Raw genomic sequence first — 22,980 nt, forward strand, 5'->3', positions numbered from 1 at the left:
AACTGCAAAAACCACATTACTTCAACATAAAATACTCAAAATGCCTTACTATCGAAAGCTGTTGTACTTAATAACAATAATAATAATAATAATAATAATAATAATAATAATAATAATAATAATAATAATAATAATAATAATAATAATAATAATAATAATAATAATAATAATAATAATAATAATAATAATAATAATAATAATAATAATAATAATAATAATAATAATAATAATAATAATAATAATAATAATAATAATAATAATAATAATAATAATAATAATAATAATAATAATAATAATAATAATAATAATAATAATAATAATAATAATAATAATAATAATAATAATAATAATAATAATAATAATAATAATAATAATAATAATAATAATAATAATAATAATAATAATAATAACTTTCGATTTATATAGCGCCTAATAATTAACACTTAATTCTCTAAGCGCTTTACAAAGAAGTACACTAGGGACTTTTCGTTTTCGACGACGGATGGTTCTGCGACGGTTGTTCAGCTAAACGTTGTTGTTTCAGCACAACGAAGATTCATCCCAAGTACAGTCGTAGAAATTGAGGGACGACCGTCCTCAAAGCCGACGCATGCGCAGATGACGCCAAATGGCATCTTTACCGTCGCAGAACCATCCGTCGTCGAAAACGAAAAGTGCCTGCTATACAATCTACAACAACATAAATATAAGGGGACAAATAACACCACTACATGCATAACGATACAACTTCTTACCAAAAGCAAGTTTTATTTATACTGTACTAATTTCAAGAGTGATTACCCTTTGTAAACATTCCCTCTAGAGCTATTGATAAAAAAAGGGGAATTATAGTTCATGTGATATGAAAATTGTCTGTCATTTTGGCGGGAATGTATACTTTGTCGTCTGCACTTTACAGTTTTACTTTAATTTCTACGTCTGCCGCCGTTCTACTGTGATCGATCGTCAACTCACAATACTTCCCATCTTTCATGTTCCGGTCTCTGCCACCTCTTCATCATTTCTGTTAGGTCACGTGTGCTATGCAACATCCCCAGCCAACCCCCACCACCCCCCCCCCTTCTGTCTCTCGCCACAGCCTCCTTTCGGTATGCTAGTCTCTTTCCACAGCCTGCTAAATGCCCCTGGAGATGAAGAAATGTTACAATCCCAAATCGAAAAGAGAAACACACATCTATGGCTCGATTTCTCAAAGATCTTATTTGTCTACGTGAAATGCTAAGCAATCATGTTATGTTGTGTCACAATGTGTTAGAGGGACTTGACAAACTTTGAGGACTTCCACTCTTCCATTCTCACACATTTTTTTAGCAATAGATAATAATATCTCACTAAAATATTTGAATCTGAGAAATTTCACAGGTTTGTTATTTTACGCATCTGTTGAGGGTTCACCAATGGGAGACTTTGGAACGCTAGGTGGCAGCACACTTACCAGGTAAATTTCCATTGTTTAAGTAGTTCTGAGCATGCGCATTTTACCGAGAACTATTGATTTTACCTGGTAAATCTGCTGCCACCAAGCGTCCAAAAAGTCTCCTATTGGGGATACTGGTCTTTGACAAATTACTAGACGTATCCAGTGCCTTTAACCTATCACTAGGATAAAGCACAAACAAGAGCAGTTATAGGTTCGTAAATATTAACCACATCCCATCTTGAATTGTCCTCCTCTTCTCGTTTTTTCTCTTCTTCCTTTCTTCCAATACAAGAGTATCTTAGGCCAATGAGTAATTTGTTCTGACCAAAGGTCGAGCGCCTCAGTCTACTCTCTGTCCGATCATCATTACATGCCACTCATCGTAGGGATGTAGTTTGTTATGATTTTGGTAATGAAACCGAGAAATCTAAACGAAGTGCCCGGCGGCAGTTCTGTAGCCTTGTAGCCCCGTAAGCTGCAAGAAAATCGTTTGCTAACTTTAATTGAAAATGGCTTAAAGGGAAACTACACGTTTGGTAATTGTAAAAGACCAGTCTTCTCACTTGGTGTATCCCATCATACGCATAACATAACATAACAAGCCTGTGTGAATTTGGGTTCAATCGGTCATCGAAGTTGCGAGAAAATGATGAAAGAAAAAAACACCCTTATTGGACGAATTTGTGTGCTTTTAGATACGGATAAAAGCCTTCTAGCTAGAAGTCTTTTATTATTTTAGTGAGAAATTACCTCTTTCTAAAAAACTACATTACTTCAGAGGGAGACGTTTCCCACAATGTTTTTATACTATCAACAGCTCTCCAATGCTCGTTACCAAGTCAGTTTTTAAGTTAATATTTGTTTTGAGTAATTACCAAACGTGTACCTTCCCTTTAAAGGGATTGTACATTACTAGTTCGAAATAATGAGCCTGAAATATTCTTTGCGATCGAATTTACCTGTATAGAAAAGGAACCGCAAAATTATTAAAAATCTCTTGCAACATGCCGCCATAAAGAGTATACATTTTGGTTTGTTAAAGGGTATGTACTTTTTCCTAACAAAAAACACGATGTCCACAGATTTACATTAAACTTACACAGTTTGAAGAACATGATAGTAGAAAGCTTCCCTTGAAATTTTACTTACTGAGGTGCTGTAGTTTTTGAGAAATGAGTCAAAGTAATAATTTTCGTCTCAGTTTTAGCATGTAAAAACGTATTACCAGGCATGCTATGGTTTTTGTATTATTTCATAACTGGTTAAGGGGATTATGCTAAAATAGTTTTGGTCTCATGAGACCAAAATTATTTTGTGACTTGTTTTACTCATTTCTCAAAAACTACACAACCTTAGTAAGTAATATTTGAAGGGAAGCTTTCCACTATCATTATCTTCAAACCCTGTAAGTTTAATGTAAATCTGTGGACATTCTAAAAAAGTACCCGAATCCTTTAACCGTTTGGTTGTTTTAAAGCCATGAACACTTTCTGGACAGAACCAAAATTAAAAGTTCACAGATTTACAAATAACTTAAAGGGTTTACAGAAGGTAATGGTGAAAGACTTCTCTTGAAATATTATTCCATGAAGTGCTTAACTGCTGTAGTGCTTCCTTCAAGTCAGTTTTTACCCCGGACATTTTTTTTATTTATATTCACCAATCCAAGACTCTCCCTTTAAGCTTATTCGGACAACTCCACTGGCATGGGTGAGATGTGTTAACATTTCGAAATGAGTCATTAATTATGACAAATGTCATAAACTGATATCGACCTTGTCGGATCACGACCCACTGGAACTCTAAAAATAGAAACCGGGGTGATCATTGAATGTAAAAACCTCGTGTTGTGTTTTGCAAGATTTTGTTGGAAAGGTATTATTCAGACTTCAATCATTCAAATTGTTTCCAATTGTGATAATATCATAATATCGAAAGTCTTATATGGCGCACGAAAATGTTCAAAATTTCATAACTTAAATCTTACCCGCAATAAATGTGTCTGCCCCAGAAACGGGCCCTATATAGGACTATGTACCTGTGTATGGTGTTACATTATGCTGAGATCTATACGTGATTATGATAATACGCAATAACAAAATCCATGTTTTCGTTAACACAGTCTTATTTTTGGCGGGCTAATGCTAAACCTGCCCCTAAGCACAAGCATTGATCATTTCGGATTTCAATCCCGTTTTGTAATTATTTACCCAGGAATCTTGTTAGCGTGATGCGAAATCAACTTCATGTGTGAGGAGCTCAGGACATCTCGAGATGCAACACTGAGTGTTCTGTACACAGACTTTGCTCATGGCGGATTGTGCCGGTAAAAGAAGCTGCGCATTGTTCGTGCGTGAGGCAATCTCTTATTGCTAAGTCAATAGCGTGTGATTGCTCAGTAGGTTTGCGCAGTGTCAGCTTACGTTGTAAGCACTTGTCTGCTGTGGAGACTGTACGTCATGATACATTGTACAATACTGCAAACTCCTGATTATCTGTATTGATAGCATTCGTGTTCCTTTTGTGTGTATCTGTGAAGCCTTTTATCCGGCATAGGGCGGCCATTTTTGTTTTATCAATAACTGCGTAGACTACGTCATGACAAAGCTAACTCTTTCCTCTGTGTCCCATCTGAAGCCCTTTTATCCACGACGCGGCCATTTTGTGTCATGCTGCGTAGACTTATCTTGTTCTATTTCTTTTTATCGGGCGGCCATTTTTTTTTCTTTCAATAACTAGGCACCAGACTACGTCATGATAAAGCTAACTCCTACCTTTGTCCTATCTAGAGCGGCCATTTTGTGTCAAGCTATATAGACTTATCTATTTCTATTTCTTTTTATCGGGCCGCGTTTTTTTTTTTTTTTTTTTTTCAATAACTAGGCACCAGACTACGTCACGACAAAGCCCTGCTAACCGTATGCACACAAAAAGGCATACAAACATTCCGGTGCTAACTGCACGAAAATGAATGACGTCGCAATGCAAATCCATGGGTGAACGCCGCCTAATTTTCTCGCTAACCTGTGAAGTACGCTTCTAAGGCTTAAATAAGCAAACAAAATTGCTAAAGTTTAGAACAAAATTTTTCTCACAGCGAGTATGCTGTTTTATTGTATACTACATTATATAGGGTTGTAACAATCGAACGTTTCAAAAGACCAAATTAATACGTTGCCTTTAAAATAGGCTGATTGGCCAAGTAAAATAAATAACATGTTGCTCGTCCGGACTTTTTTGAAAAAGTTGGTGGGGGAGGTCCTTGTTATTTGTTATTTTCAATGTTTTTGTTATTTTTTTTCAAGATGGCAACCATGTCTAAGATGGCCGCCATATCGTATTTGAAGGTTTTATGAGTATGTTCTGTATACGTCCTAAAATTCTGTGTGCGTTTCTGTGTCCATTTTGATACATTATAATTTTGTCTAAAGAGTTATTCTTGCTTTTGCTCCAAAGTTATTCTGTGGGCGTGGCATTGAGTCCTTGTGCAAAGAACTGTGGCATGCAAACCTGAAGGGCAAAACGTTTCAAAGTAAAGAGTTTTTCATTATGCGTTGCAATAGCTATTCTTGTAGGCCTACATGTAAGAAAGATGGTGAAAATTCTCAATAAAAATAGGGTACATTTGAAATAGCTATCAATAGTATGTAAATTGAATGTAATGATTTTTTTCTTTCTTTTCGGTGCGGCCGCCAAAACCGAGGCGGGCGGGACGAGCAACATGTTATTTATTTTACTGTGCCAAAGATAACTGTGCCAACTCGTGTTTTGCCCATAATTTCCACCCTGTTATTCGAAGTATCCTCTCTACACAACGCTTGAAAACAACTGTTCAACCGCTACTCAAATTCATGTCTATTTTGTGAATTTTTCTATCGACGCTCGAGACTTATAATAACATTCCCGCCCAAACAGTTACCTAGAGTACGTCAAATTTATGCAAATTCCTCTGTCAACACTCCGAGCTGTGATGTTAAAAGAACAAGTTCCTCGTCGTGTCAGTTTGTTGAGCGTCATGTATATCCAAAAAATCATATTGGATCTGCTCTTGGCAGGGCAGTGATGTGCATGCATGTCATATTTTATTTTGGGGGCTGTATTTTGTCATGTTTTGTGTGCTGACACAGCGACGCGATAAGCGTACTGTTTATTTTGGTGATGCGGTCATTACGTGTTTAAGGCAGTGGACACTATTGGTAATTACTCAAAATAATTGTCATCATAAAACCTTTCTTAATTACGAGTAATGGGGAGAGGTTGATAGTATAACATTGCGAGAAACAGCTCACTCTAAAGTGACGTAGATTTCGAGAAAGAAGTAATTTTCCACGAATTTGATTTCGAGACCTCGGATTTAGAATTTGAGGTCTCGAAATGAAGCATCAGAAAGCACACAAATTCGTATGACAATGGTGTTTTTTCTTTCATTATTATCTCGCAACTTCGACGACCGATTGAGCTCAAATTTTCACAGGTTTGTTATTTTATGCATATACTGAGATACACCATCTGCGAAAACTAGTCTTTGACAATTACTCATAGTGTCCACTGTCTTTAAACAACTCAAATCATAACTTTACATCGTGAGTATTGACCCAAAGAACGTATGGTCCGCAAGGGTGATGACGTAAACATTACGATTTATAATGAGCAGTACCATGAACTTAAAGAGCCGCCACCAGTCTGGTTTTATAGTATCAACTTGTGGCTCCCAGAACGTATGGTACTCAAGGTGATGACGGAACCACAACGATGAATAAAAGTATAACGAGCAGTTCAACGAACTGAAAGGAGCGGTACATCAGTCTTGTGTTATTATTAACGTATGACCCAAGAACGTATGGTACTCAATGTGATGACGTAAGCATTTAGATGAATTTATAATGAGCAGTCTAACTAACTAAAAGGGGGCAATACACCAGCGCTTTATGATAGTATCAACATGAACCCTAATTATGTATTGTAGTTAATATGATGACGTAAGCATTAAGATGAAACTTGTATAACTAAAAGCAAGCTTTGTAGTACCTGTTTGAAGTTAGACACGAGGTTTATACAGTGACTACTAATTTATACGCATCTAATGAGTTAAATGGCTTTCGTAGTTACGGCCCTTATATTATGTAACAACGTCGGGTGCTTTCCAATGATGCTCAGACATTTTAAACTGCTACACGTCAGACTACCAGACTTGCAACATCAATAAACGCATTGGAGCTATCCTCAAATACACACACTGCAGCTGTAGGTAGATCCAGTAATAGTACGGGTCAAATTACACTACCCTAGAATTAGTACAGCCGGGCTGTATTGTTATGGGAGATTAATATAGAGAGGGAAAAAAAGAACATGCGTGTCGTAGAGAATGAAATACTGTTCATCGCAATCAAATACTAGACTAGTTGACAGCTCAGGCCAGGCGTATAAATTACACTTATCTGTAGCATCATAGTGCAGTAACTGCGTATAAACACAGCCCAAGCCGTCAGACCATCCTTTCAGATTTATAGCTGCCCGCTTCCTTAAAAGTCACGCGTAAATCTAAAAGGCTGGATGAGTTTTTGGATGGTCTTTGTTGAACTGGAAATAATCTGAGGTACTGACATTAGTATTCTTGAAATAAGCATGATCAGAGGCAGTTTTTTTTATCTACACGGGGAGCATGATTTATTACGAATCAGAGAGGGGAGGAAAATTCATGATTGTGGTCTGCAAAGATGAATTTTTGTTTTTCTCTTGCGGATTTTTATTATGAGCAACACATGAGTGAAGCACGAGTTGCAACGATTTAATATAAATCTTATGCCATTTTGGCTGGTAACTAGTTTATGTTACCGCAAGCCTTGCTATGTCGTATCTCAACCATGCAAAGTTCCAAATCCTACTTATTTTCTGTGCTTAGCAGGTTTATTTATGCTTACAGGCTTTATTATATTGGGCCATGGTGATTAAAGATTCCAGAAGGAAATAATCAAGCTGATCTGTCTTTGGTATTGCCGCAACAATCATGTCCTGGGCCCAATTTCATAGAGCTGCTTAAGCAAAAAATTCTGCTTAAGCAAAATAACCCGTACTTAGTAAAATCAGAATAGCGACCAAGACTCCACTCAATTGCTATGCTAAGTAAACAATAGCTAACTACAAGTCACAAGCAATGATATGGCATGAAATTTTGGCCAGTAACGTGTGTAAAATAAGCAAGCTATTTTCGTGCTCAACCAAATTTTTTGCTTAAGCAGCTCTATGAAATTGGCCCCTGCTGTGAGCCAAACAAGAACCGAAAATGTACAAAAAAACCTTTCCGGCCATGGCCGAAGCAACGCAGGACTCCCCCTGTTACTCGCTTGTCCCGCCTTTTTGTGTTGTCTTTTTTTCAAAAAAGCGAAGTCCACGTGGTAACTCTAAACCGTCATTGATACCGCCCCAGCGTGAATCCTACGGCTGTTTGTTTCTACAGTCGCATTGGAATTTCGTGACGACAATGTCACAACTCGATGGCCTTCATGTTCTTCTTAAAGGCACTGCCGTCGATTTCACCAACTCTTCCTAACTTAGGATTAATCTTAGGACTTAGGACGGGTTCAGTTCCGTATCCAAATACGTAGGACGCATTGATCCCATCCTAAGTTAGGACGGGTTACTCGTCCTAACTCGAGTTAGGATTAATCCTAGCGTTTCGTAAAATCGACTGATGGACACGTTTGTTAAGTTGTCAAAGACCAGTATTCTCATTTGGTGTATCCCAACATAAAATAACAAACCTGTGAAAATTTTAGCTCAATTGGTTAACGAAGTTGTAAGAGTACTGAGCAGAAACACCCTTGCTGCACGCACAAATTTGTGTGCTTTCAGATGCATAATGAACAAAACTAAGTTGAATGTCTTTGATTATTTGAGTTAGAGAGTGTCTCTTTCTCAAAAACTTCAGAGGGAGCCGTTTCTCACAATGTTTTATACTATCAACAGCTCTCCATTGCTCGTTATCAAGTAAGTTTGTATGCTGACAATGTATTGAGTAATTACCAATAGTGACCAGTGCCTTTAACCCAGGGAAATATTTAATAGGCTTGGAATGTCATTCCTTGATAGCGAAACAAATAAACATATGTCTCCTGACAAGTGTCAATATTATTGCCCAGAATTTCCAGTCGAATGTTTGGTGTATATTAATGGCTAGATATATTTATCATTAATCGGCTAGATTAATTCTAGATTTTTAACAATAAATATTTAATGATAATCATGGCAGCTAAGGCGTACCGTTTCTTTTATATAAGTTGTATTTATCTGACGGCATCGCCCGCAATGATTCTTGATTGTACGCCATTTTGATTATATGAACTCTAGGTGATTAGCCTGCATGTCTCATGCATTTGAGTAGGGCGCACTCGCCAAAAGAAGGTTTCTCATTGGCCAGTCCTGTGCGCCGCGCGTACAAATTGTGCATTACAATTGTGTCTGCCGGTGAACCATAAAGATGACAGCTGTATGACGTCAATGCATAACGTCTATGCGCATGACCGGCAACCTTCATGGCGCACTGATTTTGAAGCAATGCTGTACACATCTATAAACAAAAAACCTGGCATTGCTCACGTATACAGCATTGCAAATTTTCACAGGTTTTGCTATTTTATGCATATGTTGGGATACACCAAGTGAGAATACAGTTCTTTGACATTTACCCAAAATGTCAAGTACCTTTAAAGCTAATACAGTTTTCCCAAGCGAGCGTAATACAAAAAAATTACACACCAACTAATTAAAGGCCGTTATAATCACGAAGTCAAATGCTCTAAGTTCTTCCAATTAATTAATTAAGTGCTTTAATGACTCCGTGGCACGCTGAGTCTATAAACCGTAATCCCTGTCTTCTGATTGGTCCATGGGTAATTGAAGGATAAATGATTCATTGTAGTCGTCATGCATGAATATTCATTAGCGTAAAGTCACCTCATTAGCATAATATGAATCAGACTGTAATAACAGCACGTGTGGCCAGTGGCCACAGACAGAGGTGGGAGTGAATGACGTGTGATTCCGTCATCGCATGTATAATTTTAATTGAAGTTTATTTTACGTTTATGAGTAACTGTTTCCTGGAAACTTTTAGAGATTATGTAATTTAAAATTTATTAACTTAAAATATTGAGTTACTCTGTACAGGGGTCAATTTCATAGAGCTGCTTAAGCAACAAATTTGCTTAAGCACGAAAACAGCTCGCTTATTTTTCACATGTTACTAGCAAAAATGTCATGCCATATACATTGCCTGTGACTGGTAGCTGCTGTTAACTTAGCATAATAATTGAGTGGAGTCTTGGCCGGTAATCTGATTTTACTACGCAAGGATAATTTTGCTTAAGCAAAATTTTTTGCTTAAGTAGCTCTATGAAATTGGGCCCAGATCTTTACTTGGCAAACTCAATCACATTGTATTCATCATGGGAACACATTGCCCTGGATCGGTCGAGTTAGTCTTTGAAAAGCGTTTTTAACCGTTTGTTATAAAATGAATATGGTTATAGAAAGATCATTTAAAAGTAGAATATAAAGATCCACACAAGCACCACTCAAAGTTGCGTGGTTCTCCTTTTACTTCGTTGGACTAACACGGTCGGCCATTTATGGGAGTCAAGTTTTTGACTCCCATAATTAGCCGGCCGTGTTAGTTCAAAACGTAAAAGGAAAACCGTGCGCAATTTCGAGTAATACCTGTGTGGATCATTGTATTATACTTTTAAAACATCTTTCTAACCATATTAATTTTATTACAAACGGTTACAAACGCTTGTCAAAGGCCAACTCGTCCGACCCAAGGCAACGTGTTCCTTTAAAGGATACATAAATAACCATGAATTATTTGCTACATTCTCATTTTTAAGACACAGAACCAAAATGTAAAACAGCCGTTGGGCTGATTTTTATACCCGTATGAAGATCTTGAAAAGAATAAATAAATAAATAGATAAATGAAAACATAGGCCTACCCATTATGTAGCTGTGCACATAGCATTCTGGTCGTAAAAATAATAACACGAAACGCAATGTGCTATAGCCAGTAACATGAAACTATAACTGTTATTACTGATTTGTTTACCTGAGTATTGATTGAACTTGCTGTTTTATCGTACACGAAACAGCCGTCGACGCATTGTCGGCCATAGATTTGCAACCCAAGTGTAGGGCAAAGAAGGCGGGTTTTACTGCGATTCAATGCCATCGTATTGACTTTTGTCTGGCGATTTGGAGCAAAAATGATTTTTTTTTCCTTCGTCCCTATCTGTTCTAAGCCTACTGTAATGGCTGCTCAGCCTATGTGCACAAGGCACTCTGGTTTAGACATGATTATGTTCAATACCCAGGTCGCTGTAGTCTGTAATTTCAGAGAGTTGTATGGCTTGAAATTAAGTGAGAGATTTTGTTAGTGTGCATCCTTGAGGGATGTTGATTTTACACACAAGGGCGAAGAGGACAAAAAGAACCTTCGTGTTTGATAAGGTCATCGTGTTATGTTGTGCTGTACGCAAGTCAACAAGTCGACTTTGCATCACGAATCAATTAGCGTTTAAAGCCATTATACACTTTCGGTAAACAGTATTGTCCAAGTCCCACACTTCGTGTATCACAACTTATATATAAAATAACAATCCTGTGGAAATTTAGGCTCAATCGGACATCGGAGTCGGGAGAAAATAACGGGAAAACCCACTCCTGTTTTCGCGCGTTTCGCCGTGTCATGACATGTGTTTATAACAACTCCGTAATTCTCGTTAACGAGAATTTATATTGTTTTACCGTTTTCTCAAAAAGTAAAGCATTTCATGGACTAATATTTCAAGAGAAGTCTTTCACCATTACCTTCTGTAAACCCTGTAAATTATCTGTAAATCTGTGAACTTTTTTTTTTTTCTGTACCGAAAGGGTCCAATGGCTTTAATGCTGATGCATAAACAACAAGCTGTTTTATTCTGATATATAAACCAAGGAAGGTAGTGGTAGGGGGAAGCTACTAATGATATAAGGCGCCCATCTCTCAACTCATTCCAACATCGACTTAAAGACAGTGGACACTATTGGTAATTGTGAAAGACCAGTCTTCTCACTTAGTGTATCTCAACATATGAATAAAATAACAAACCTGTGAAAATTTGAGCTCGATCGGTGATCGAACTTGCGAGATACTAATGAAGAAAAAAAAACACCCTTGTCACGCGAAGTTGTGTGCGTTTAGATGGTTGATTTCGAGACCTCAAGTTCTAAACCTGAGGTCTCGAAATCAAATTCGTGGAAAATAACTTCTTTCTCGAAAACTACGTCACTTCAGAGGGAGCTGTTTCTCACAATGTTTTATACTACCAACCTCTCCCCATTGCTTGTTACCAAGTAAGGTTTTATGCAAATAATTATTTTGAGTAATTACCAATAGTGTCCACTGCCTTTAAAGCATTTAGATGTCAAATTCATTATTATGTTATCGTTATTTATTTGTACTGTACTCATGTTAGTTGTTGATTGTCTGACTGTTTGAATCCTTGTTTTTTGTTTCTTGTCCCCCCTGTTCCGTCATGTCTGTTTGTTGCACATTCTCTTGTCCTAAATAAGGCTTTCCAACACGAGCATGCTTATTAGGGTTTGCCTCCTTTTTCTCTGACAACTCCAACATGGTGTTATGTATTCCCATTACGATATCGTTGGTGAAATTAACACCATGCTGGTGCTGTTACATATACACAGACACCAACACCTCAGTTTTCAGTGTAATCAGTTTTCTATTATTTATTTGTTTAGTTTGTATGCCTACGTTTATTGTAAACCAGTGAAATCGAAATGGAAAATAAATGTCTTTAAATTGGACTGAAATGAATTGTACTTAAAGAGTTCTCTTTGTTACATTAAACAAATATGCATGTTATTTCGTAGCAGCAGCAACTACTTCGTAAGATGCGGTGAAAGGCAAGCCATGAACACGTGTATACACGAAAGTAACGTGTATTTGGCTTGTCCCCTTCTTGCATCTGAAGAAGTATTAAACTGTTTCATGCAGTTTTTGTATAAATTACTCATTAGTTTGGGTCTTTAAAGGGTAGTATGTACTGTTTCCTAACAAAAAAACACGATGGCCACAGATTTACATTAAACTTACACAGTTTGAAGATTATGATAGTAGGAAGCTTCCCTTGCAATTTTACTTACTAAGGTGCTGTAGTTTTTGAGAAATGAGTCAAAGTAATAATTTTCGTCTCAGTTTTAGCATGTAAAAACGTATTAACCAGTTATGCTATGGTTTTGGTATAATATCATAACTGGTTAAGGGGATTTTACATGCTAACTACACAACCTTAGTTAGTCATATTTGAAGGGAAGATTTCCACTATCATTATCTTCAAACCCTGTAAATTTAATGTAAATCTGTGGACATTTTGAAAAAGTACCCGAATCCTTTAAGTGCTACCACTACCCTTGTTGATGCCTAAATAAGTGAGAGGAATGAGCTGAATTTCACGTAATAAGATTCATCAATGAATTAATTTTAATTGCTTATGAGAGACTGTGACATCATAGTACAAATCATCCAAGATGACCCATTTCAAGTTAGCGTTGTATATTTTGGTGTGATATCATGTCCTTCTCTGTTTTGGGGCAGACATTTTTGTGTGTGCTTACAACATATTCATTGAGGGGTATTGAACATGGCAATTTAATTCACTTAAACGCAGGCTTGAACACTACAGAACCTTTTTCGGTTTATTGTACACTAGACATTGGTTTGTACACTTCTAGTCCCTTTTTGTTTTTAGAAACTTGCGTCTGTTAAAGGAACACGTTGCCTTGGATCGGTCGAGTTGGTCTTTGAAAAGCGTTTATAACCGTTTGTTTTAAAATGCAAATGGTTAATAAGATGTTTTAAAAGTAGAATACAATGATCCACACATTTGCCTCGAAATTGCGTGGTTTTCCTTTTACTTTGCGAACTAACACGGTCGGCCATTTATGGGAGTCCATTTGACTCCCATAAATGGCCGACCGTGTTAGTCGACGAGGTAAAAGGAAAACCACGCAATTTCGAGTGATACTTGTGTGGAACATTATAGTCTACTTTTGAAATATCTCTCTAATCATATGCATTTTATAACAAACGGTTGCAAACGCTTTTCAAAGACCTACTCGACCGATCCAAGGCAACGTGTTACCTTTAAAAAGATGAACATCTAATCACTGGGTTTACACTACAACATTGTTTTTGGAAACTTACATAATTATATTCGCCATTTTAGTGATCGGTTTAAAGACATTGATTTGTACACTATACCCTAGACTTACATCTATTAAAAGGATGAGCATGGTCAGCGTTCATAGTGCAGCAGCACCCGGTCGCCATGTTGGTGATCGGTTTAAGGACTCGTACACAAACTAGACCCTTTTTATAGAATGCCCCCCCCCCCCGGTCGGATCATGCTGAAAATTCATGCTGGAATAATATAAACCCATAGGGTATAGTGCAATCCTACACCATGAACATGCTGTTGCTATAAAGGTTAGACGCATATAGAATCATGTACTAGAGTGTTCGATCGATCATTCTCTGCAAGAAAAAAAAATCTCCACGGAAGATAACCTATCTACTCAAAAGACTTATACCATGTGCTTTGTAGATGGTATGCAGAACACAGTGCGTCTGCTGGGTTCAAAATGGCGCCGAAGGCATTTGTGACTGCAAATTATTACTTTCGCATGTAGTGAAGTTTATCGACTGAAATATGATATCATGACACACTTTTGCATTAGAGTTGAATATATACAGACGATCAATATTGATATGAATAGCTTTCTTAGGGGTTGGCATTATTTTATAACAATATTCGGAGTGGCATGACTAATATTAAGCGCATAATGTGTTCTTAAGGATGAAGGCCGGTCGGTAAATGTCTTGAGTTCATACTCTGTTAAGTGCCGAATAAGCCTTGCTTAATAGAAGAAACAGGTAACCAGTCAACTACGACTGTGATCAGGGCCCAATTTTATGGAGCTGCTTAAGCAGATAATAGTGCTAACCATTTCCTGCTTGGCGAAATAAATGAGTAAGTCACCAGTCAATTTGAAATGTTTTTTTGGATAAGCATGCTGTTCTGAAGTTTACTTTTTGTGCTGAAGCAGATCTATGAAATTGGGCCCAGTTTTTATTCTGCATACGAGTTTATCAGTTGGCATAACAGGAAGTTCTTCACTGAGAACTTTTAATTTTTTTTTTATATCACCTTTCACTTTAATATGTTTTATTCGGTATTGATAAAAGCCTGTGACATGATTGCACTGTTCAATACTGGAGAGTTTACCGACGTTGGTGGCAGCAGACGTACGAGGTAGTCTGAGCTGCGGTGTATTGAGAGTGTCGCGACAACTTGCAATTATAAGCCTTTTCCGGTTCCTTAAAACGCGTGCGCACACAGGGTACCAGACGTTACTGCACATAGACCTTTTCGCAAATACCATTGCGCAAGCGCAAACTGTCGAATGAGGTGCATGCTGGTCTAGCTAGTACCCAAATTTGATAGTTAGCTAGACCAGCATGCACTTCATTCCACGTCTGTTGTGCGCGTACCGAGTATTTGCGATAAGGTCTATTGGTATCCCAAAAAAAAGCCACACATTCTTCCATCATTTAAAACTTTACTTATAATTTATTGTCTTTTTCCTCTTGTGTTTTACAGAAACCCGTGAATCTAAACTAGGCTCCAACACGTCTCTATTACGAACTGTTAAGTACACTACCGTAGCAGGCCTTATTATTCATACTGCAGCATGTTTGTGGTACACATTAGCTTGTGTTGGCCACCACGAAGGCATTGATATTACGTGTCGAAATGACTCTTGGGCGCTGGCCTTCAATCTAGGTAAGTTGTCGCTTTAATTTAAATTTCAACTTGTGTTTTACCAGGGTAATAATTGTGAACTTTCATTAGTTGAGAAGTAATCACGATGGTGAGCTACGAAGATAACATTGGAACACTACTTTATATTGTTGTGTTTATCCAATGGGGGACTTTTGGGACGCTTGGTGGCAGCAGACTTACCAGGTAAAATCCATCGTTCTCTGTCATGTGCGCACGCTCAGAACTACGTAAACAATGGAAGTTTACCTGGTAAGTCTGCTGCCACCTAGCGTCCCAAAGACTCCCATTGTTTTCATTAATGTGCACATGCATGTGGTCGTAGGTTGTACAAAACAAAATCGCACAAGATCATAGGTTTACATAAAACTTGATAATAGTGGTAGAAAGCATCCCCTGAAATATGTCTGTCTGAAATAATACATTTGATAATAAAACACAATTAAACTAATTTCCCGTTTTGAGTTTTGTAAAATATAAAAAATAAATTAAATCAATGTCATGCTAAAACGAATTGTGTACTCTTGTTTATGTTACGATGGTTTGCACAAAGTTTTTTTAGCGAGTACCTTTCTTATAATGTTGCTTTAAACTACATCCCTGCAAAGTAAAACTTGCAATGTTTCCATTTATTCATAACGCTTTACAAACGTTGTGTTTACATTGTTATTACAATCGACCTTTATCATGCTGCCTCCATCTTGGTCATGTTCCTCGTCTCGAATAACAATCATAAATGTTATTAATCATTTTGCGAAAAGGAACTAGACTATTTTCTTCTTCAAGTCTCTGCCTGGTAACATTGATATCAATGGGAGAAATTCAATATGGCTGCACCATGATAGAGGTCTACTGCTAACATTGTGAAGTATACTTTAAAAAAAAATGAACAATCTAAAACGTACCGTATTCCTAATTCAGACTTGTATAACGAGGGTTTTTATGAAAGTATACATAACGGGACATAATTTCACAAAGTAAATAGGCACTACACATTGAAATACGAAACCAATATACATAAACAGGAATCTGTCTTCATTATAATATTGCGCCTGTTTCTCTACGGGGGGGGGGGGGGGGTGAAACTACAAATTGAAATTCCAGGCGAAGTATCAATGTTAGAGAACGACCACTCAGTGTCGCCCACGACAGAAATTGAGTCATAAAAATGAAATTAGGACCACATTACACGAGCGACAAAAACTGGTCAAATTTCAACAGGGGCAAGCACTTTGCGTCTGTCCCACCACGTAGTGTGCATTGCTCCCGGCAGTCTGTGTTCTCTTTTCTTTTCCTGTATCAGCGTTGACATCCCCCCCCCCCCCCCTCCCCACTCTGTTTTTTAGTGGTTTTTGCTCCGGGCGATCCGTCTGGCCCATACTGAAACTCGATCCGAAAATTGAAAGTGGCAAACGTGTAGAGTAAAACGAGGGGATGATGGGTGATATGTTATAGTGAACTGCAATTTGAAGAGGGTGATCAAATTGATTGGAGTGTCATACCATTGCCTTATTTACGGCTCTCAAACCGAGAACAGTAAATTATTGCTGATGGCATGCCGATATTGCCAGAAACACAAAAGTGACTTTATGTAAACAAAATGTATTCGCAGTGAAACAAATATCTATAAAAATTATTAAAAATACATTAAAACCAAGTTGCACGGTATTGCCGATTATTACCTAACATGGAGTACTCTATTCTTAGTACTCCATCTTTAAAACTTCAAAATGATAGGCCTATGTAGTACCATTGAACATTAATTTAAAAAGAGAGGCATTTTTCATTAAATATTTGAAAGTGAAGTCACCGCCTTGAAACTTAAAGGTATAGGCCTACTCCACCATGAAAACCTTTTCGGTGGAATTATGCATGGCCCCTATTGGCACATGAACATTTCAAACACTTTCAAAATGCAACGCACATTGTTTTATCTTACTTTCCTTGGATATAAGAAAATGCAGTACTCCACAAGTACGTTACTTGTTGAGTGATTATCATCTTCAACAGCCATTTGCAAAACACTCAAAACCTACTTCTTCAATCAGCCTCGTCATTAATCCTTTTTGTTGTTCTGTTTTTCTCTCCTTTCTCGCTTTGTTCTTGTTTTAGTCACTGTTCAGCGCTTTGATCTTTGTTAAAGGCGCTATATAAATACCTATATTATTATATTATTATTAAAAGGTACCCTCATTTTGGACCAATGCACGTGGGGACTAAAATGGTACCAAACATGTTTGGATACGCGCGACTGACTTGCACAAGTCTATTAGTACTACATCAGCTCCGAGTTTGTTTGTAGGTTTATGATCTCACTTTTATCTGAGAGGGATTTTGGTTGCAGTTTGGAATTTACCTGGAAAATGGAACTTTAGGGACGGTAGGTGGCAGCAGACATACTAGATACATCCATCGTTCTCGGTAATGTGCTCATGATCAAAACTACGTAAACAGTTGAAGATTACCTGGTAAGTCTGCTGCCACCTAGCGTTGGTTCCAAAGTCTCATGTTGTAATATTCACGATATTCTTGACTCTTTATTTATCCACAGGGACTGATATAAGAAACAGTAGTGCCGGAGATTCGTATGTAATAGCTCTCTATTGGTCTGTTGCCACTGCAACGTCAACTGGGTAAATTTACTTTCTGTTTATTTTAAAGGATTGACAGAGCTTCCAGATAGGTCTCAGACAGTGTTAATATTTTGTGTGATCGACCACACACATGAAATAGCAAAAGCTATAAACAAAAACAAAAAATTTACAAAATTTTCAGCAAAAGATTCAGTGACACCATTTAAGTGACAAACACCAATGGTTTCAATTTAAACACTTCACAGTGTATGCTTATCAAAATAAGGCTAACAACTCCAATCTGTGACTGGTGTCCAGTTAATTAGCTAAAGACCTCTTGCATTGGCCGCATGTGAACACGTGACAGTCTATCATTGAATGTGAGTCGTTTGCAGCATACACGAATGCACTTTTGCATCATGTTCATTCAAAATGGCGGTCAATGACGTCATGTGCAGTCCATCTAGCTGAAGATTGTTAAGATACACTTGCTGCCAGCAGCTCTGTGAAACTGGGGTTAAATAATATGAACTTTTTGCCCGACTTGTTATGATCAGCCAACCATTTTTATATACATGACAATCCCTTTCCAAAATTGTTTTATTCATATTTTCTAGGTATGGCGATATCAGTGCGGTGAATATATCAGAAAAATGGGTCTCAATTGTGGCCATGTTGATCGGTGAGGGCGTCTTCTTTGGGATGATTCTCGGCGGAATGGCCTCCATGTTGACCAACTTTGACGCACAGAGGGCGCGCTACACTCATCGCTTCAATGTTATCAAGCAGAGCTTGGTTGGTATCTCCAAATTATTTAACACAACTTTCTCCAAAAAAACGCCAACTTATAGTGTACTTTTAACGATGGTATAATGCCCCTACAGAACTCAAGTCCTGGGGTGGAATTTACGAAGAGATAAGACTAGTCTATCTCGACTTAGGACGAGTTGATCCTCTTAACTTAGGACTAGCTATACGTTTTTGATAAAGGACTAGTCTTTCGGATTGAGCTTGCAGTGCTAACCGTACAAAAAGAGAGGGTTCGCCGTAGTAAGCCTGGTTTGGTTGGCGGCATTATTAGAAGACAACACCTTGTAAATCGAGTATGTCTAAATAATATTTTCCTTGTCAAACAAAGCTCCATCCACAATTTTTTTGTAGGGAATAATGAATTTCTTTGAGACGCCCCACGGATGTAATATAAAGCTCTATTAAAGGAACACGTTGCCTTGGATCGGACAAGTTGGTCTATAAAAAAGCATTATTTTTGCATATGAATATAAAGATGTTTTAAAAGTAGAATGTAATGATCCACACAAGTATCACTCAAAATTGCACGGTTTTCTTTTTACGTCGCGAACTATCACGGCCGGCCATTTATGGGAGTCAAAATGTTGACTCCCATAAATGGCCGACCGTGTTATTGGACGAGGTAAAAAGAAAACAACGCATTTTCGATCACTGTATTCTACTTTTACAATAGATAAGTTGCAATAGACGCCATCTTTACGGGCAAATTGCATTTAAGCTTGCAGGCGCGTCAAGCGCTCAGTTTATTAACACAACCACGCTGTTTACTAACCAATCAGGCAACGAGTTTTGTGAATTCTGCGCGTGCTGCACACCGCTCTCGCGGAAAACATATGGCTATGTGTTCCAAATTGCCCGTAAAGATGGCCGATTTACGTCATGTCGGAACTATCTATATCTTTCTAACCATAATGCACTTTATAACAAACGGTTACAAAACGCTTTTCAAAGACCAACTCGACCGATCCCAAGCAACGTGTTCCCTTAAGCTTACATTTTGTAATTAGTTATTTTTGTTTATTTCAAGGTATTTAAAATAATATAATATTGTCTTGTTGGTACTCGCACAGAGAGACGAAACTGTTACTGACGATCTCCAGAGGCAAGTAGTAGGATACTACGAGTATCTATGGTTCCGTAAGAAAGGCGTCACTGACGACAGCTTGATTAATGCTATGCCTCTAACCTTCCATGCTGAGGTGTCACTCAGTGGCAACAAGTATATCCTTGATAAGGTTCGCAAATTTATTCCAAAACTTTTGTTATTTATTTGCCAGTTTCACATAAAAAATACAAATCTTTACTTGATAGTGATAGAGTAGGAAGGGTAGTAAATGAACAGACTGAAATGACAACCCATTTGTGACCCGCTCTGTGAAAATTAGTCAGATGTAGGCAATTTCAAGAATTGAGTTATACGCATGGCTGGAAAGAACACATCAGCAGCAGTAATTTGGTAAATGTCTAAGCTTTGGGGTGTATCGCGTTGCTGAGTTACTCCCGTTTGAAATTAGCCACAACACCATTTTTTGGTGCAAAACGAATTACAAGTAAAATGATATTGTAAACTACCATTTCGCGCAAAAGGATACAAATTAAGTATGATCACAAAATTGTTGTATTTATAGCTTTATTGCCTAAAAGTAAGTGTTCTCGAGGTTAACCATGCAACTATAGATCTAAAAAAAAAAAGATTAAACTGTCCATAACTTAATAATGCATTGGGCGATATCTGACTCATTTTCACAGAGTGGGTCACATTTAGGGGCAGGTGTAGAGAGCAAAATAATAATAAAGTAACAAATGTATTTGAACAACAATAAAGGCAACATTGTGGTAAAAGGCACGGGAGAGTTTTAAATAGCAGGCCAATCATGAAAAAAAAATGGCAAAATATGTATAGTGCGGATACAACATTAAAAACCTTCGGATTCCATCTAGAATAATATAATTTTGGAAAACATTTTTAAGACAATAGAACCAGTGTCCCAAGAGGATAACGCACAAACATAAAAATTTAGTGTATGCTACGGAAAGGGACCAATAGGAGACTTTTGGGACGCTTGGTGGCAGCAGACTTACCAGATAAAATCCATTGTTCTCGGTAATGTGCGCAGGCTCAAAACTACGTAAACAATGGAAATTTACCTGGTAAGTCTGCTGCCACCTAGCGTTCCAAAGTCTCCCATTGGTAGCACATTTAAAAAAAAAAAAAATTAGATCCAAAGAATAGTTTTGTGTGAACATTCAATTCCAAAAAAAAATGGATTCTCTTCTTGGAAATTCCCGGAACTGGTTGTTCGATTGCCTCCTGTGACGTTTTTTTTTTTTTTTTTTTTTTTTTTTTACTACTTATATATTTTTCTTTGTTGCTTTTGTTTACTTCTTTTAGGCGCCAATGTTCAAGGGCATGAGCGAAGGCTTTATGCGCATGCTCTCTTTAGAGATTAAACCTTCCCTGTATCTTCCTGGTCAAATAATTGCCATCCGGAACGAGATCTGCCATAACATGTACTTCATCCAGAGGGGAGAGGTGGAGGTAAGATCACAGCCTTGTCATTTATTCACGTTTTTACGTTGGTTGCCACGCAGGATTTTGACGTAACGCTATAAGAAAGAAAGAAAAAATCCCTACCCTAGTTTTGGGAGCCCGTTAGGTTACGCCAACATAATTATACTTTTGTTATGCCTTAAAGTTGATTGGCCCGAAATGAGATAATTATATACAAGCTTTTCAATCAAGGTCAATAGTAAACGCGGGGATACAAATTTTCTTTGACTTTCGTGACGCTACTTACAACAGACAAACAAAGAAATTAATCATCCATTTTTTTCTCGGTAAAAATGCGGCACGGAACTCTGCGTTCGAAGACCACCATTGGCTGAAACTTCATTTCGTCAGCAGTTTTTACGGTGTTTAAGACAGAGGATGAGGCGTAGGCTAGAGGCTAGACGTTGAGTCTGGTGGAGTTAAAACCGTTAAAATATTATACGTCATATTTATTTGGGGAACTACGACGGCAGTCTCAATATTTACGAGTGTCGAGTGTCGATGTATTTTTGCATAAATTCCGCGATCGGAGACGGGCATCCCGAAACTTATTATTTTGGGGGGAAAACAAATAAATACACCCAATGGCCTGAAAAGTCTGTCCAAAGTAATTTTGACTTTTAAATACAAGTTTTCAATACTATCCACTTTAACTATGACTGTTATTATTTTGTGGTTCAATATTACTTTTAAAGAATATGATTTGACTGTTACATCCAGTCTTATGGACCCTCTACCGAGTATCCAAATGGAAGTAGAAGTTAGCCCTATATAATTATGACTCTTATGTACACAGATAGATACAGAGTCCTAACTATTAAGCCCTTTTCTGGGGCGGAAAATTTTCAAAGCTTCATAAGTCAAATCTTACCTGCAACAAGCCACTAATTTCAACAGATTCACATTCCATGGCGGCATACATTTTTCTGCGGTTGGGTTTTTGTCCTCATATATTCCTCACAAATCCGTCATTTTCGTGAAATAATGCAGCTCCCAACGTTAAAAAAATTCCCGTTTTGATCGTTTTCGCACAGTGTTGTCTGTTGCCGTGCGTACGCGTATACATTCGCGTACAGACGCATGATGCAAGACGCAATAATTCTTGGTCACCGTATCTTAACTGCACAGCGTTATTAAACACGCAACCACAACGCAAGATCTGCGCGTCGTGCGTTTTGTCTTGCGTAAACACGGCAGACTGTGAGAATACGAACAGAAAATTGAATTTCTTAACGTTGGGAGCTACATTATTTCTAGCCTTGCTCAAGGCAGTCGAATTATTCACTCCGAAAAAAGACCGCCGCTGTATAAAAACCCACCCGTATTCACTGTGCGTAAAACCCACCCGTATTCACTGTGCGTAACATCGCACGACACGATGCCCCCGTACACTATCCGCATGCGGAGGCCGTCAGGCCGACAGCTGTCGGCCTGACGGCCTCCGCATGCGGTTAGTGGTGTACGAGTGCGATGACTTGTGTGAACAGTATTCGTGCGATGTGACAGTGTGTATACGGGTTGGTCATTCGGTGTGATCGCACACACCATGCACAGGGTATACGGCGGGTGGGTTTACAGCTGCGTCTTTTCGGAGCGAATAATGCGACTGCCTTGAGCAAGGCTACATTATTTCATGAAAATGACGGATTTGTGAAGAATATAATATGACGACCAACACCCACCGCAAAAAAATATATGCTGCCATTGAATGTG

At 37.9% G+C, this 22,980-nt stretch overlaps 1 protein-coding gene across 5 annotated transcripts in view; it reads left to right on the forward strand.

The window, feature by feature from the left end:
* The window catches only part of LOC139942582 (uncharacterized), a 154,376-nt gene that overhangs the window by 67,119 nt on the left and 64,277 nt on the right, over positions 1–22,980 (forward strand). For all 5 annotated transcript variants that reach the window (XM_071939439.1, XM_071939442.1, XM_071939441.1 and 2 more), the window contains exons 2-6: positions 15,154–15,336; positions 17,885–17,966; positions 18,524–18,701; positions 19,787–19,951; positions 21,109–21,255. In XM_071939439.1, the coding sequence (XP_071795540.1) occupies positions 15,154–15,336; positions 17,885–17,966; positions 18,524–18,701; positions 19,787–19,951; positions 21,109–21,255 (755 nt within the window). The remainder of the gene's footprint in view (positions 1–15,153; positions 15,337–17,884; positions 17,967–18,523; positions 18,702–19,786; positions 19,952–21,108; positions 21,256–22,980) is intronic.

The sequence above is a fragment of the Asterias amurensis genome, chromosome 10 (assembly GCF_032118995.1).
Source record: "Asterias amurensis chromosome 10, ASM3211899v1".
NCBI lineage: Eukaryota > Metazoa > Echinodermata > Asteroidea > Forcipulatida > Asteriidae > Asterias > Asterias amurensis.